At 33.9% G+C, this 12,769-nt stretch overlaps 1 protein-coding gene and 1 long non-coding RNA gene across 2 annotated transcripts; one reads left to right on the top strand and one right to left on the bottom strand.

Annotated features, from left to right (window-relative positions):
- Nucleotides 1–5,428: 5,428 nt before the first annotated feature.
- Nucleotides 5,429–6,543, top strand: LOC149899868 (uncharacterized). Its single transcript, XR_016457888.1, has 3 exons — nt 5,429–5,520; nt 5,889–6,005; nt 6,453–6,543. It is a non-coding gene; the product is annotated as an uncharacterized LOC149899868 (long non-coding RNA).
- Nucleotides 6,544–6,781: 238 nt separating this feature from the next.
- On the bottom strand, nt 6,782–12,388 carry LOC149899867 (uncharacterized). The gene is made up of 8 exons (XM_090113484.1): nt 12,285–12,388; nt 11,843–11,965; nt 11,452–11,571; nt 10,966–11,129; nt 10,441–10,559; nt 9,806–9,914; nt 9,273–9,400; nt 6,782–6,927 (listed from the first exon to the last, which is right to left on the bottom strand). The coding sequence occupies exons 1-8, from the start codon at nt 12,386–12,388 to the stop codon at nt 6,784–6,786; spliced, it is 1,011 nt and encodes a 336-aa protein (XP_089969610.1). The 3' UTR covers nt 6,782–6,783.
- Nucleotides 12,389–12,769: the final 381 nt, after the last annotated feature.

The following is a 12,769-nucleotide window of genomic DNA, read 5'->3' as shown; positions in this document are numbered from 1 at the left end:
CATATTAGCAAAAGAAACCATTAAAAATGATAAAAGGGCATTCAGACATTTAAAAGACAACTTTTTACGATGATGTCGCACTTGCACTGAGCAACAGCGGGGTAGCTACCTTATAGATAGAGCAAGTTTTTAAAAGCCAAACGGAAAACTTTTTTTATGTGATTTTATTTTTTTAGGGGCCCTTGAAGTGGTGATGTTCACCACTGGGTAAGTTTATCTTTCTTGGCATTTAATTCTTTTTTTTATTCCATTTGAAGATCTAACGATAGTAAAATATATTACCATACTGAATTGGCCTATCTTTCAGCTTAGCAAACCTGCCTGAAAATCTCCGTGTGAAAATCTCCGTGTGAAAAGCTCTGTGTGAAAATCTCTGTGTCAAAATCTCTGTGTGAAAATCTCTGTGAAAATATCTGTGTGAAAATCTGTGTGAAAATCTCTGTGTGAAAATCTCTGTGTGAAAATCTCTGTGTGAAATTCTCTGTGTGAAAATCTCTGTGTGAAAATCTCTGTGTGAAAATCTCTGTGTGAAAATCTCTGTGTGAAAATCTCTGTGTGAAAATCTCTGTGTGAAAATCTCTGTGTGAAAATCTCTGTGTGAAAATCTCTGTGTGAAAATCTGTGCCTGTCACTCGCGACTGCGCTCGCGACAGGCACAGATTTTCAATAAGTGACATTTGGCTTACAGTTGTGCGTAGCAGAGAGTTATATTACGTGATGGTCATATTTTACTAAACTATATGCTTGAATTTATATTTTTGGTTTTATGGCATTCAAATGCTTTATAAGTTTATAAATATAAATTTATAAAGAATAGAAAAAATTCGAGATTCGCGGTGTGTCCCTTCAGACACATAAAACTGAAAGAATAGAATAAATTCGTTGTTGTTGGTTCAGTTGGTCAGGCATCCGCCCCGGAATGGCGCGAAGGATGCGGGTTCGTGTCCCGCTGAGTGATCGAATTTTTTCTATTCTTTATAAATTTATAACTACATATATGCTTATTTATAATGTCCAAACTCAAGTAGGTATATGAATTCATTCAGAAGTATCGTGAAAGGCTGCTTATGGCCTTTCACGATGGCCAGATGTAACGCTATGAAATATCATGTAGCTGTAGGAACGCTTGCAATGTTTTTTTTAAAGTATAGATACGTCACCCGGGCACGCTTTTTTATGTGATTTTATTTTTTTACGGGCCCTTGAAGTGGTGAACATACTGGGTAATTTTATCTTTCTTGGCATTTAATTCTTTTTTTATTCCATTCGAAGATCTAACGATAGTAAATGTTACCATACTGAATTGGCCTATCTTTCAGCTTAGCAAACAAAAAAAAATCAAGCATCTAGCGCAATAATTGACGTCACCATGAGTGAAAATATCATCGTACTCGGCGATAGGTGAAAAATTGAAAAAAACGTCATAACTCCGAAAATACGAAAAATCGCATTTACATACATGGGGGTGATTCGGATAGCCCTCTAGGTCCTCTACCTCCCAGCTTCCGTTCATCACTACTTTTTGGGACACCCTGTATAAGTTAGAAGTAGGTACATAACTAATGTACTTATCGTATAGGAGCTACCAACGTTGACAAGTGAGCATTTTAGTATAGTTGGTTCTTTGATATACTGTTCCTCTTGCTATTTCGGTTAGAGTCCGGGCTGTCTGGCTGGTCGCAGTGGTTGCGTTTTTTAGTGCGCATCTCTTCTGCACAGGATAATTTCCTTAATTTAAAGTCATTTTTTAACGCGTAATTTTTAATATTTTACCTTTAGATAGATCCATTAGACATAATTTTTTTATTGCAAGACGTTTTTTTCGTTGTTAAATAGGTGCCAGACGCAATTTTTTATTTCGTTTTTATAAAAAAATCAAATTATTTTAGAATGTCTGTAAATTTCATATTATGTTCTTCAAACATAATATAATCTAAAATTAATTAGCCAGACGCTAATTCGATTGTTAAGTATTAAATAATGTGTATAAATAAAAAAAAGTAATGAAGCATGCAGCTCATCAGCTAGTGTATTTTAACTATGCGACAGGAAATAATTGCAAGAATACAATATTATTTACACTTGTTCTTATAAATAAAAGCTTAAATTAAAAAAAATAAACATAAAAGAGAAAAATAAATTAAAGTTACCATACATTGAAAAGAATGGAATAAAAACTATATCAATGAAGGTTAAACAATTACATTGTTAAATTTAAAAAGCCATCTTCATAATCATCATCATCATCATCTTTCCTCACACTGTCAGAATTATTTATGTTATCGTCTAAGGAATTGTTATTGTTTTCCAATATTCCATCATCTGTAAACAACTAGAAAGTTTGTTTCAATATTGATGTACACACATACACACACACAACACACACACACCACACCACACACGACACACACACGTGAACACACACACACACGCATGTTTAAGTTTGTATTGAATTTAACTAAAGTAGTTAGCATGAATTTATATAGGTAGGTATACTAGCGGTCCGCCCCGGCTTCGCCCGTGGTACCTACATGTATAAACTATCCTATCTCTCAAGTTGAATCGAACTGCACATGGTGTGCGAATTTTATTATAATCGGTTAAGTGGTTTAGGAGTCCATTGAGGACAAACATTATGACACGAGATTTATGTATATACATATATTAAGAATTAAGATTAATGAATTAATATTGTTATCATCATCACTACATAGTAGGTATAAAAAAAGTCGCTTTCTCTGTCCCTATGTCTCTTTAAATCTTTGAAACTACGCAACGGATTTTGATGTGGTTTTTTAAATAGATAGAGTGATTCAATTGGGAGGTTTATATGTATAATAACATCCATTAAATAGTGGAGAAGTACCTACTGTTATTTTTGAGGTTTCTAATGTGATTACGTAAGTAATTACAATTTTTCCACTTACAGTGCAAACGGAGGCACCCTACGAGTTTTATCAAAATAATGTACTAACTACATTGAAAAGGTCTACAGAAAAGTCCGTGATGGTATATGTCTATCTCTTATGGATAACCCACAATAACTTTTTTTATCATTTACTTTTTACGACAAATAATGGCTAATTTTCGAAACGATTTTAACCAATACAGCATTAATCCTTAACCAATTAAAGACCTTGAATACATTGTTCATTTAATATAGATCTATATGGCCTTTTACACATGGATTTCAGTGAATATTTTCGAAGATATTACAGATTTAAAAATTGCGGGACGTAGCGTTTGCGGCGGTACCAGCCGGCCGCCCGGCTATATCTACACTAATATTATAAAGAGGAAAGCTTTGTTTGTTTGTTTGTTTGATTGTAATGAATAGGCTCATAAACTACTGGACCGATTTTAAAAATTCTTTCACCATTCGAAAGCTACATTATCCACGAGTAACATAGGCTAGGTTTTATCCCGGAAATCCCACGGGAACGGGAACTATGCGGGTTTTTCTTTGAAAACGCGGGCGAAGCCGCAGGCGGAAAGCTAGTATTTTATACCCGTGCGAAGCCGGAGCGGGCCGCTATGTTTTTATATTCAACGTTCACAGTTTTTCTGTAGTGTATTTAGCGATTATTGCACCCGTGCGAAGCCAGGGCCGGGCGGGTCGCTAGTTAATATTAGATATATATTAGAAAATTTAACTTGTATTGGCAACACTGTATTTTGTTTGTGGTTCTTTTTCTTCTTGTACGCGGTGTGTAATGTGTGGTATTAGGCAATGTGCTATTGGAAACAATATACATAAGTTTATGTAATCGCTGTTTTCATTTAAACCCATAACTTAATAGATAAGTAATAAAAAAATTGTTTTGTATAGAAGATTGTTGATGTACCCTAATAGTTTATTTTTTAGCCTAAGGAATAAAATGTACCAATGGAAGGTACTTGTTCCCACAACACAGGGAATCCTAGAGTAGGAACAATTCAATTTCTATGCATCTTAGGTATATTTTCGAAAAAAAGAAGTTATTTTTTATTGTTATTTAATTTTCGCGGCCGACCCTTTCTATCTCTCTTGCACTTTAAACTATCTCTCCATATACACAATCATCAAATTGTTATACTTACCTACTTTCACTACGTTTTTATTTGTACATATTTAATACTTAACAATCGAATTAGCGTCTGGCTAATTAATTTTAGATTATATTATGTTTGAAGAACATAATATGAAATTTACAGACATTCTAAAATAATTTGAATTTTTTATAAAAACGAAATTAAAAATTGCGTCTGGCACCTATTTTACAACGAAAAAAACGTCTTGCAATAAAAAAATTATGATTGATGGATCTATCTAAAGGCAAAAGTTTAAAAATTACGCGTTAAAAAATGACTTTAAATTAAGGATAATTTCCTGTGCAGATAAGATGCGCACTACTGAACGCAACCACTCCGGCCAGCCAGACTGCGCGGACTCTAACCGAAATAGCTAGAGGAACAATATATCAAAAAACCAGCTATACTAAAATGACTTCTTTTTCAACGTTAATAGCTCCCGTACCATTAGATCATCTGGAAAAAAATATAATGGTGTGAAATTGGTAAAACGTACGCTAAATAATGGCCCGGGTTCATAATAATCAACCCCTACTGCCCCTACTACCTACTCAGATCCCGATAATACTTTCCCGAATTAGAAATTTTTTGCTGCTTGAGACCATCTTACAACATAAATAAATTTATATGGAACACACGCATTATTCACAACATAACAGATACTGTAATAGTGACCACTTAGTGACTCAGTAGTAAGGAAATAAATAATAATAAACTAGTTATCGGAAAATTTGATCTTTTACAAGTATTCCCATATTTTAAACTTTAAAAATCAGCTAATAATTATTTTTATTGTTAGACCTAGTACTACTTAGTTTGGTTGTAATAAAAACAAATTAAAGCAGAAAATTAACGGCAAGATTAGGTAATAAAAAAGATGGCAAAAACCGTGTTTATTTTTCGATTAATATCCAATTACATCCTCATTATTAATTAGTGATGCGAATAGACAGTAACGAATCACTGAAAATTTAACAGACAAATTAATTGACTTCTGAAACTTCTTCACTGTATTTGAAGGGCAAGATAAAATACTTGAGGCAGTAGGTGGGCAGTAGGGTATTATTTCTTAATGATGATATTGTATGGAATTGTTCTATAATTAGACTTATAAATTAATGCGTAATAATTATTATAATTAATCATAAAATGTGGCATTGGAATAGTTTATGATAATTTTCGCGAAAAAATTCCTAAACCTCGCCAATGGCATTGTTAATTAGTACTGTAGCAAAGCAAAATATCGATAACGTCTTTTATCGATACATTGTTTAAGCCTGATTATGTTTGGAAAATTGTTTTTATTTTCTTTTTACGGCTATTTCCGCAATGGGGTTATAAATAAGCACCCATTTGGATTGGCGCCCAATCATTCTTTTGTTTTTACACAAGTTGGTCACCATGAAAACCTTTGTGCTCCTTACTATTTTCACGGTATTAGCTATTCAGGTAAATATTTATTTAATAATAAATATGATAAATAAGAAAAAAAATACAATAGTATTTTTATATTTTTTGGTTCTTTGCAAAAAAGGATATTGTCGCTAACTAGTAGCTTGTCGTGGTGACGAACAGCATCAAAATTACCCATGTTAAGTACCTACTAGTGTTAATTCAATAAATTGGAAATATCTTAAATTCAAATTACTATCCATACGGGATTGAATCACGTCTTTTTAATTAAATTATCACATATTTATTTTATAAAACTGAGCATTTTAACGGTTTTCTCAAAATTTCCAGCGAAAAAAAAATTTCGTATAGTTACTAGTTAGTTAGTAGCCTATAATATTATTTGCTTTTTTATCGTTACCTAGCTATGCTCTTCCTCCCATCACCACTCGCCATCGCACGAGCACCACACGAAGCCGCCGACCACGCCGCACGTCCCCACGACCACCACGGCTGACCCTCCTACTACCACTACAACCACGGTAATGTTTTAATTATCTGTGCTTATTTTATAAAATGGAAAATTTGTGTTGACTTTGGTGGGATTTTGATGAAAATTGGTTGTGTTGTTATAACGAATATAATTTAACACATAAGCTAGATGCTGGAAATTCTAGCTTCTGCTCAATGCTCGGGTTTTTCCCCGGGTGAAGTTGCAAGGCAGAGCTTATTCTATTTATATGACAGAAAGTCATTATAGTTATACCACTAATATCTCAAGAACTGCTGAATCGACTACACTTACGTTTGAATTGCTAAATATGTCTTCGCTCCAATTAGGGTAACTGTAAAAAAAATAAAAACTGCTAAAAATTGAGGACGTAGGGAAGATTGGACACTACCATACATCCTCAATTTCAATGCATGATTTTTTCTATAGTTCTTTATTCATAATATTTGATTTTTAATCGTTATTTTATTCAATACAGCCGAAACCAGAAGAACCAGCACATCATCCGTCTTCTCAACACAATTGACGACCGTCTCCGAAAAACCACGGACAATAAATGGAAAACCAAACTACCTACTAAATCCAAGCATGTTAACTATTATTTAAATAAATAATTGCATTTAAGAGCCTTAGTTGTTTTATTTACGCAAAAATAGAGCCTTTAAAGAATTGAGTTACTCTGTACTACGTACCTACTAGATAAGTCGCTCAGGATAAGTTGCAAATCAAAATAAAAAACAAATCGAAATAGGTATATCACAGTTTATTTCAAACAGTCTTTAAAACTACAATTTTAGTCTCAAATAATATCAGGGCGCCGTAAAAAACATGATATCCTGTACACTGCCTCTCGCGGGCACGTCAAGCGCACCAAGAGTGACAGCGGCCGCGCTGCCCGCGCGCATTCGCGACGCTTGCGAGTTGACACCCACGCCGCGGATGTATAGCGTCACCTGGCGGGGGAAATGGGTAGTTTAGTTAAAAAATCAATGAAAATATATAAAGTGACATCTATATTAAAATAGATATTGAGTGTAAAAAAGCAAATCGCAAACGGAATATTCGTAATTTCTATTCTGTTTCTCAACAACAGGAGTATTTATGTCTGTAGCCCAACAAGCCACATAAAAAAATATTATTGCATAGGATAGTCCGGTCTATTTAAGCCTAAAATCAGGAGGAAGGTTACATAAATTCCCATAAAGCTGAATATTGGCATAGTTGTTCAAAACATCATTATAAAGAAAATCTCAAAAGTCCTCATCGTTCCGAGGTGTGCTAAAAATTTGGCACGGGGTCAAAGGTCAAAAAAATGAGTTTTTTGCGATTTTTAGCGAAACGGTGAGTTTTTTCGCAAAATTACCCCAGTACAAAATTGTAGATCACAAAATTCTCTACAAAAAATATATCAATAATTTTTTTCCTAAAAGCCACCATTTTGGAGATATAACGTTCCGAAAAGTTGGATCAGTCGTAATCCCTCTATTTTGCACACGTACGCCACATATGAAAGTCACTAAAGGTGTAATAGAACTAAAATAAGTTCGCTATTATTTATTGTAACTTGCTTATGTAAAATATAAGTTAAACTACGAGAATCTCAGGTATAATGAAACCCCGTTCCTAAATTTGTACGTCAGTATAACCTTGGGATAACATCTGTCTTTTATTCTATTGTCCGCGTGGCTAGGGTCGTATACCTGCTTTATGTTGGCATGCCCAATATATGAAATACTACGTGACCAAGCCAACTAGACCCTTTTCAACTGTGAAGTCACCCGCCCATGTCTCGGGTACAGATAGCAAAAAAAAAATATTTTTTAGATAATGTAATAATTTTTAATTCACGATGTAAATAAATTATATATACCGACAATTAACCTCAAATCTGTTTAACAGTTATCTCAGTCTATCAGTCTCAAAACAGTTTATCCAATTTTCCTAAATGTCAAAATCATGTATTGTTTCTACACGCAATAACTGGCTGCGATACGACATCTGCTTTTTACAGGAGAGGAAAAACAACAGTTTTCAAAATGTTTGAAAAAAAAGATTTACTACAATGTGCTGAAGTTTTTAAAAATAGTAATTCAACTCAACAACATGTTATCACCAACGGAGTTCAATTTCTTCTTGCTATGTACGGAGCCCCCAAAAAAACCACTTGCTTAGATAAGTTGCGATACACATCTTTCGTGAAAAATACGCGTAATAAAAAACAAGTCAACTTAGCTTCTCTTCCTCCAACCTCAGTAGCTGCTCATCAACATCTGTTTCGGGTATATTACCAAGTTCAAGTGTGGCTTGGTAATCAGCTGGACCCTAAAGACTGGGGTTGGAAGTTGATCGACAATACACTAGAGCCAGTTCAAACTTTACTTCCACCAGCACCTGAGAAACTTCTCACCACAATATTTTGCAACTGCAAGAAAGGGTGTAGTGCAAAATGTGGTTGCAGAAAAGTTGGACTGTTTTGTTCCCTGGCATGCACACACTGTCAAGGCCGATCATGCTCGAATGTTGAGTCACCAACTCTTGAAGATTCGTTTGATACCGATCAGGAATCGCTATTGGGGCAGTTTACGTGTGAAATAGAACAAGAAGAAGAAGAAAAACAAGAGGATGAACAGGAAGAAGAAGGAGAAGAAGATCAAGAAGAAGAAGAAACAGAAATCTTGGACAGTTATGAATCAGACGACTAACTTTTTATTTTAAGTATTTTATTTAATTACACCGCCGTTGTTTTTGCCCACTATAATATATAATATTATTTTGCAATAGTTTTAAAACATATAAAATCTCAGCAGACCCGTGGAATAGGCCTTTGTACACTACCTCATAGGTGGCGTGGAAACGTGTGCAAAATAGAGGGATTACGACTGATCCAACTTTTCGGAACGTTATATCTCCAAAATGGTGGCTTTTAGGAAAAAAATTATTGATATATTTTTTGTAGAGAATTTTGTGATCTACAATTTTGTACTGGGGTAATTTTGCGAAAAAACTCACCGTTTCGCTAAAAATCGCAAAAAACTCATTTTTTTGACCTTTGACCCCGTGCCAAATTTTTAGCACACCTCGGAACGATGAGGACTTTTGAGATTTTCTTTATAATGATGTTTTGAACAACTATGCCAATATTCAGCTTTATGGGAATTTATGTAAACTTGAATGTGTAAATAGACCGGACTAAGGAAAGATATTGCTGAAATTTACTGCTTTTAAAAATTTTAGTTGGCAAAAAATTTAGACGAGAAAGATTTCGTTTAAAAATTAAGCATTAGTAGCATTTTATTACCTGATGTGGTTCATGCGAGCTCGGTTCCCCCGAGAGCGGGACGGAGCGTGGTTCTCGTATTATGTCTTTCCTTCTTCTCTTGTTCGAACGTCGACTCTCGTGACGCTTACGTGTTGAAGTTATAGGACCTTTTGGAAATTATAGGCATAATATAAATAGTGTGATATAAAAAAAATTGGTTGACGGAATTATTTTTCTGAATATTTACTGAATAAGCATTATATGCAAGATCATTCTCTAAGGGCCGATTTTTCAATGCTTGGATAAAACTTATCCGTCCAATACATATTACACGATAATATAAAAACGTCACGTAAACTGTCAAATACGGGCAATTAGAATACGTTTTTAAAATGGTAGTTTTATACATTATTCGACGAATAAGTTTTATCCAAGCATTGAAAAATCTGAATAAACCGTTTGGTTATAAAAAAATTGTATCGGGGTTTAGAGAATTTGGATACTAATTTATTATGACTAGACATAGCACTTAGGTATAAGTAGAGGAATACAAAATTATTATAAAACACTACCATCATGACTATTTGCTGGCAGTGGTAAAGCGTGTGACGGTTTCTTCGACAGCGAGTTACGTCGATTTTCTATCAGCCGCTGTAGACCTTCAAGTGCATTTTGCTTGTTCTATATAAAGAAAACACCCCTCACTATTTTTTCTATTGTTTATTGAAACATAAAAAAATGTATTTATTTTATCTATATAACAATAAAATTGTAATCTCTCATCCTACTATTATTATAAATGCGAAAGTTTGTGAAGATAATTATGTACATATATAAATGTGTATGTATGTTTGCTACTCTTTCACGCAAATACTACTGAACCGATTACAATGAAATTTAGCACACATATAGAGGGTAATTTGGACTAACACATAGGATAGTTTTTATTCCGGAAATATCACGAGAACAGGAACTATGCTGGTTTTATAAAAACGCGGGCGAAGCTGCGGGCGGTTAATAAAAGCTAGTTAATAAATATTTTAGACTTTAAAAACATAATATTACTTGTATACGTAGTATATTATTATTAGTCTGTGATATTACTATCTTTTTCGTATGTCCCTTATTCCTGGTACACAGCTTATTGGTTCGAGAAGCTATAGATTTTTACATAATATATCTCTAAAATATTGATACATAGTTTTACCCTAATTTCTTCTAAAATAGGTTCAAAAGCGCTCGGGTCGGTCGCGTCTTTCACAGCTTCGTAACTCTTGTACAGCTTTCTGTCCGACACACGCACCGTGCTCTCCAGCTCACGAACCTCTGTTTTGTTAATAAATAAGAATAAGACATTTATTATAGTTAGATACTAACAGAGAAGTATTTATGCTGTACCTTCTCCAAATCAACTATCTAAATTCACAATAGATAATTGATGTAAGATCAGAAGTAGGTATTATTTTTTTCTGAATTTTAAGCATAATTATTTTTTTTATAATCATCTGATTTGCAAGCGTTTAACTTTTTAAAATTGATTAAAATTGCATTACAATTAAAATTGTCTATTGATTTCATTTATCAATTATTCTTCCATTTCAACATCACAAGCTAGGACAGAAAACACACTAAAAATCTTTTACTAGTAAATATCACATTCGACAACCATTAAAAAGTACACCAACAAACTAATAAATCATAAAAAACATATTTAAAAAGTGCTAAATCTCACCAACATCCCTCATCTTAGCGAGTTGCGTCACAAGCTGTCCGCGTTCGCACCTCAACGCTTCCCGCTGTACCGTAGCGCGCTCGGCGGCATCCCGCGCGTTCCTCGCTTCGCTCGCGAGCGCCGCTACTTCGCGCGCTTCGCGTTCGAGACGACGTTCTAATTCGCTGTAATGAAAAACGAATGAAATACAATCGAAATGGAGAAATATATAAAAGTTCTATAAATTTTTAGACATCTTTGAAACAGGAATGGAAATTAAGAAACACTATTACGTGGTAACTATTTAGTAATCTGGCTATAATTGCTGAATTTAATAAAAAATATCTAAACTTTTATAACAATAGGCATAGGATCTTAAAAAAACTCACTAACAACATTATACATTAAGGTATAATAGGTATCTAATATGAAATGGGCAAAATCAAATGATGTTCTTGGAAAATATGTATATCTATGAATTTTCTTAAATAACAAGTTTTCCCTTACCTTGGATATTCGCCCGTGACCTTAGCATATGACTGTATGTTCCTGATGACTTCAACGAGGTGATGCAGCTGGTTGCAGAACTCAGGCAGTTGTTCTGGTGTCAAGTATTGTCCTCCATATCTAAAGAAATTAATAAATTATAGAGCCGAATTTTCTAATAAATATAACTATTTAAATCCAATTTGATCACGTCAATTGTTTTAACAATTTTTCAAAAAATCCCACGTAAATCGGACCAGTAGTTACGTACACAAGCATTCTGATTTCTGTAAACGTATTATGTAAAAATAAAGATCAAACGTTTTATACAAAATGCTAATGGTATAAGTTTATTGCATATTTTTGTGAGTTAGTAAAACGTCTTTTCAAAATATATTATATGCAATGATACCGTAAATCAACATTAGCGGCAAACTGCGTGTAGTCGATCGTCGAATTGGATACAGTGGCTTTAGTGCAGGTCGGTTCTACATCGTCTTCCGTGCCGCTGCCGCAGCCCACACTCTCGCTCATGCTGCATTTGAAACCATTTTATGGAAAAAATCAAAATTAATGAATTATGAATTATTTCTTAGTAGGTTACCTATTTAAATAAAAATATACCACATTGCAGTAATAAATTTAGTCATGTAACTACTTACTTAAACTCATTAAAAAATAAAAATGTTAATCAACTTTAATATTTTTTGCTCAGATTATTATTTTAAAAGGGCACCATACTTTATATTGGTTCGTAGTCAACTAAGTAAATAAAAAAATAACCTAACGTTTATAAATTCATTAATGAATTATAATACGTAAAAATATGCAAATAGTCAATCAAAATATCATACCACGAAGAACTAAAAGAAAAGTTTTTATCCAATGTTGTCCGATGTTCGCCGCGAAGCTTGCCGAGCAGTCGACCGAGCAGGCGCGACTGCCGCCCGCCCTCCATTGCCTTGCTCTGATGGTTACCCGTTGGATTGCTCTGTTTTGTTTTAGATATTAAAGATGAAAAAGCACAGAGTATTGCGAAGGCTCTGGGCACAGTACAGAGCTTTCAGAGGCTTGCGAAAGTGACTACGCTACGCAACAAGCGACGAATTATATCAATTTGAAAGTATCATCAGGGAGTTTAATAGGTATCACATTATATTCAGCAAGCATCAATTATTGTTAAATGAAAACGTAAAAGTAATGGCAAATCCCGCAAACAAGCATGATAAAGCACTTTCTTAAATTTATTATATTATTTTCTATGCAACTTCAAAATACAAGGCTTTGATTCCTATTTTCCTGTCTTTCTCATATAAACTTAATAAGTTATTACGTACTT

This window comes from Colias eurytheme, chromosome 20 (assembly GCF_061535395.1).
Source record: "Colias eurytheme isolate Ceu_HAF_F1 chromosome 20, ilColEury1 Martin Lab GWU primary, whole genome shotgun sequence".
NCBI lineage: Eukaryota > Metazoa > Arthropoda > Insecta > Lepidoptera > Pieridae > Colias > Colias eurytheme.
This window is presented reverse-complemented; position numbering and strand designations above follow the sequence as displayed.

Coding starts and splice junctions, on each gene's coding strand:
- LOC149899867 (XM_090113484.1), bottom strand. CDS start 12,388: ATGGAGGGCGGGCGGCAGTCGCGCCTGCTCGGTCGACTGCTCGGCAAG. Junction 9,401..9,805: donor GCCAGCAAATAGTCATGATG/GTAGTGTTTTAT, acceptor AATTTCCAAAAG/GTCCTATAACTTCAACACGT. Junction 6,928..9,272: donor GCTCGCATGAACCACATCAG/GTAATAAAATGC, acceptor TTCCCCCGCCAG/GTGACGCTATACATCCGCGG.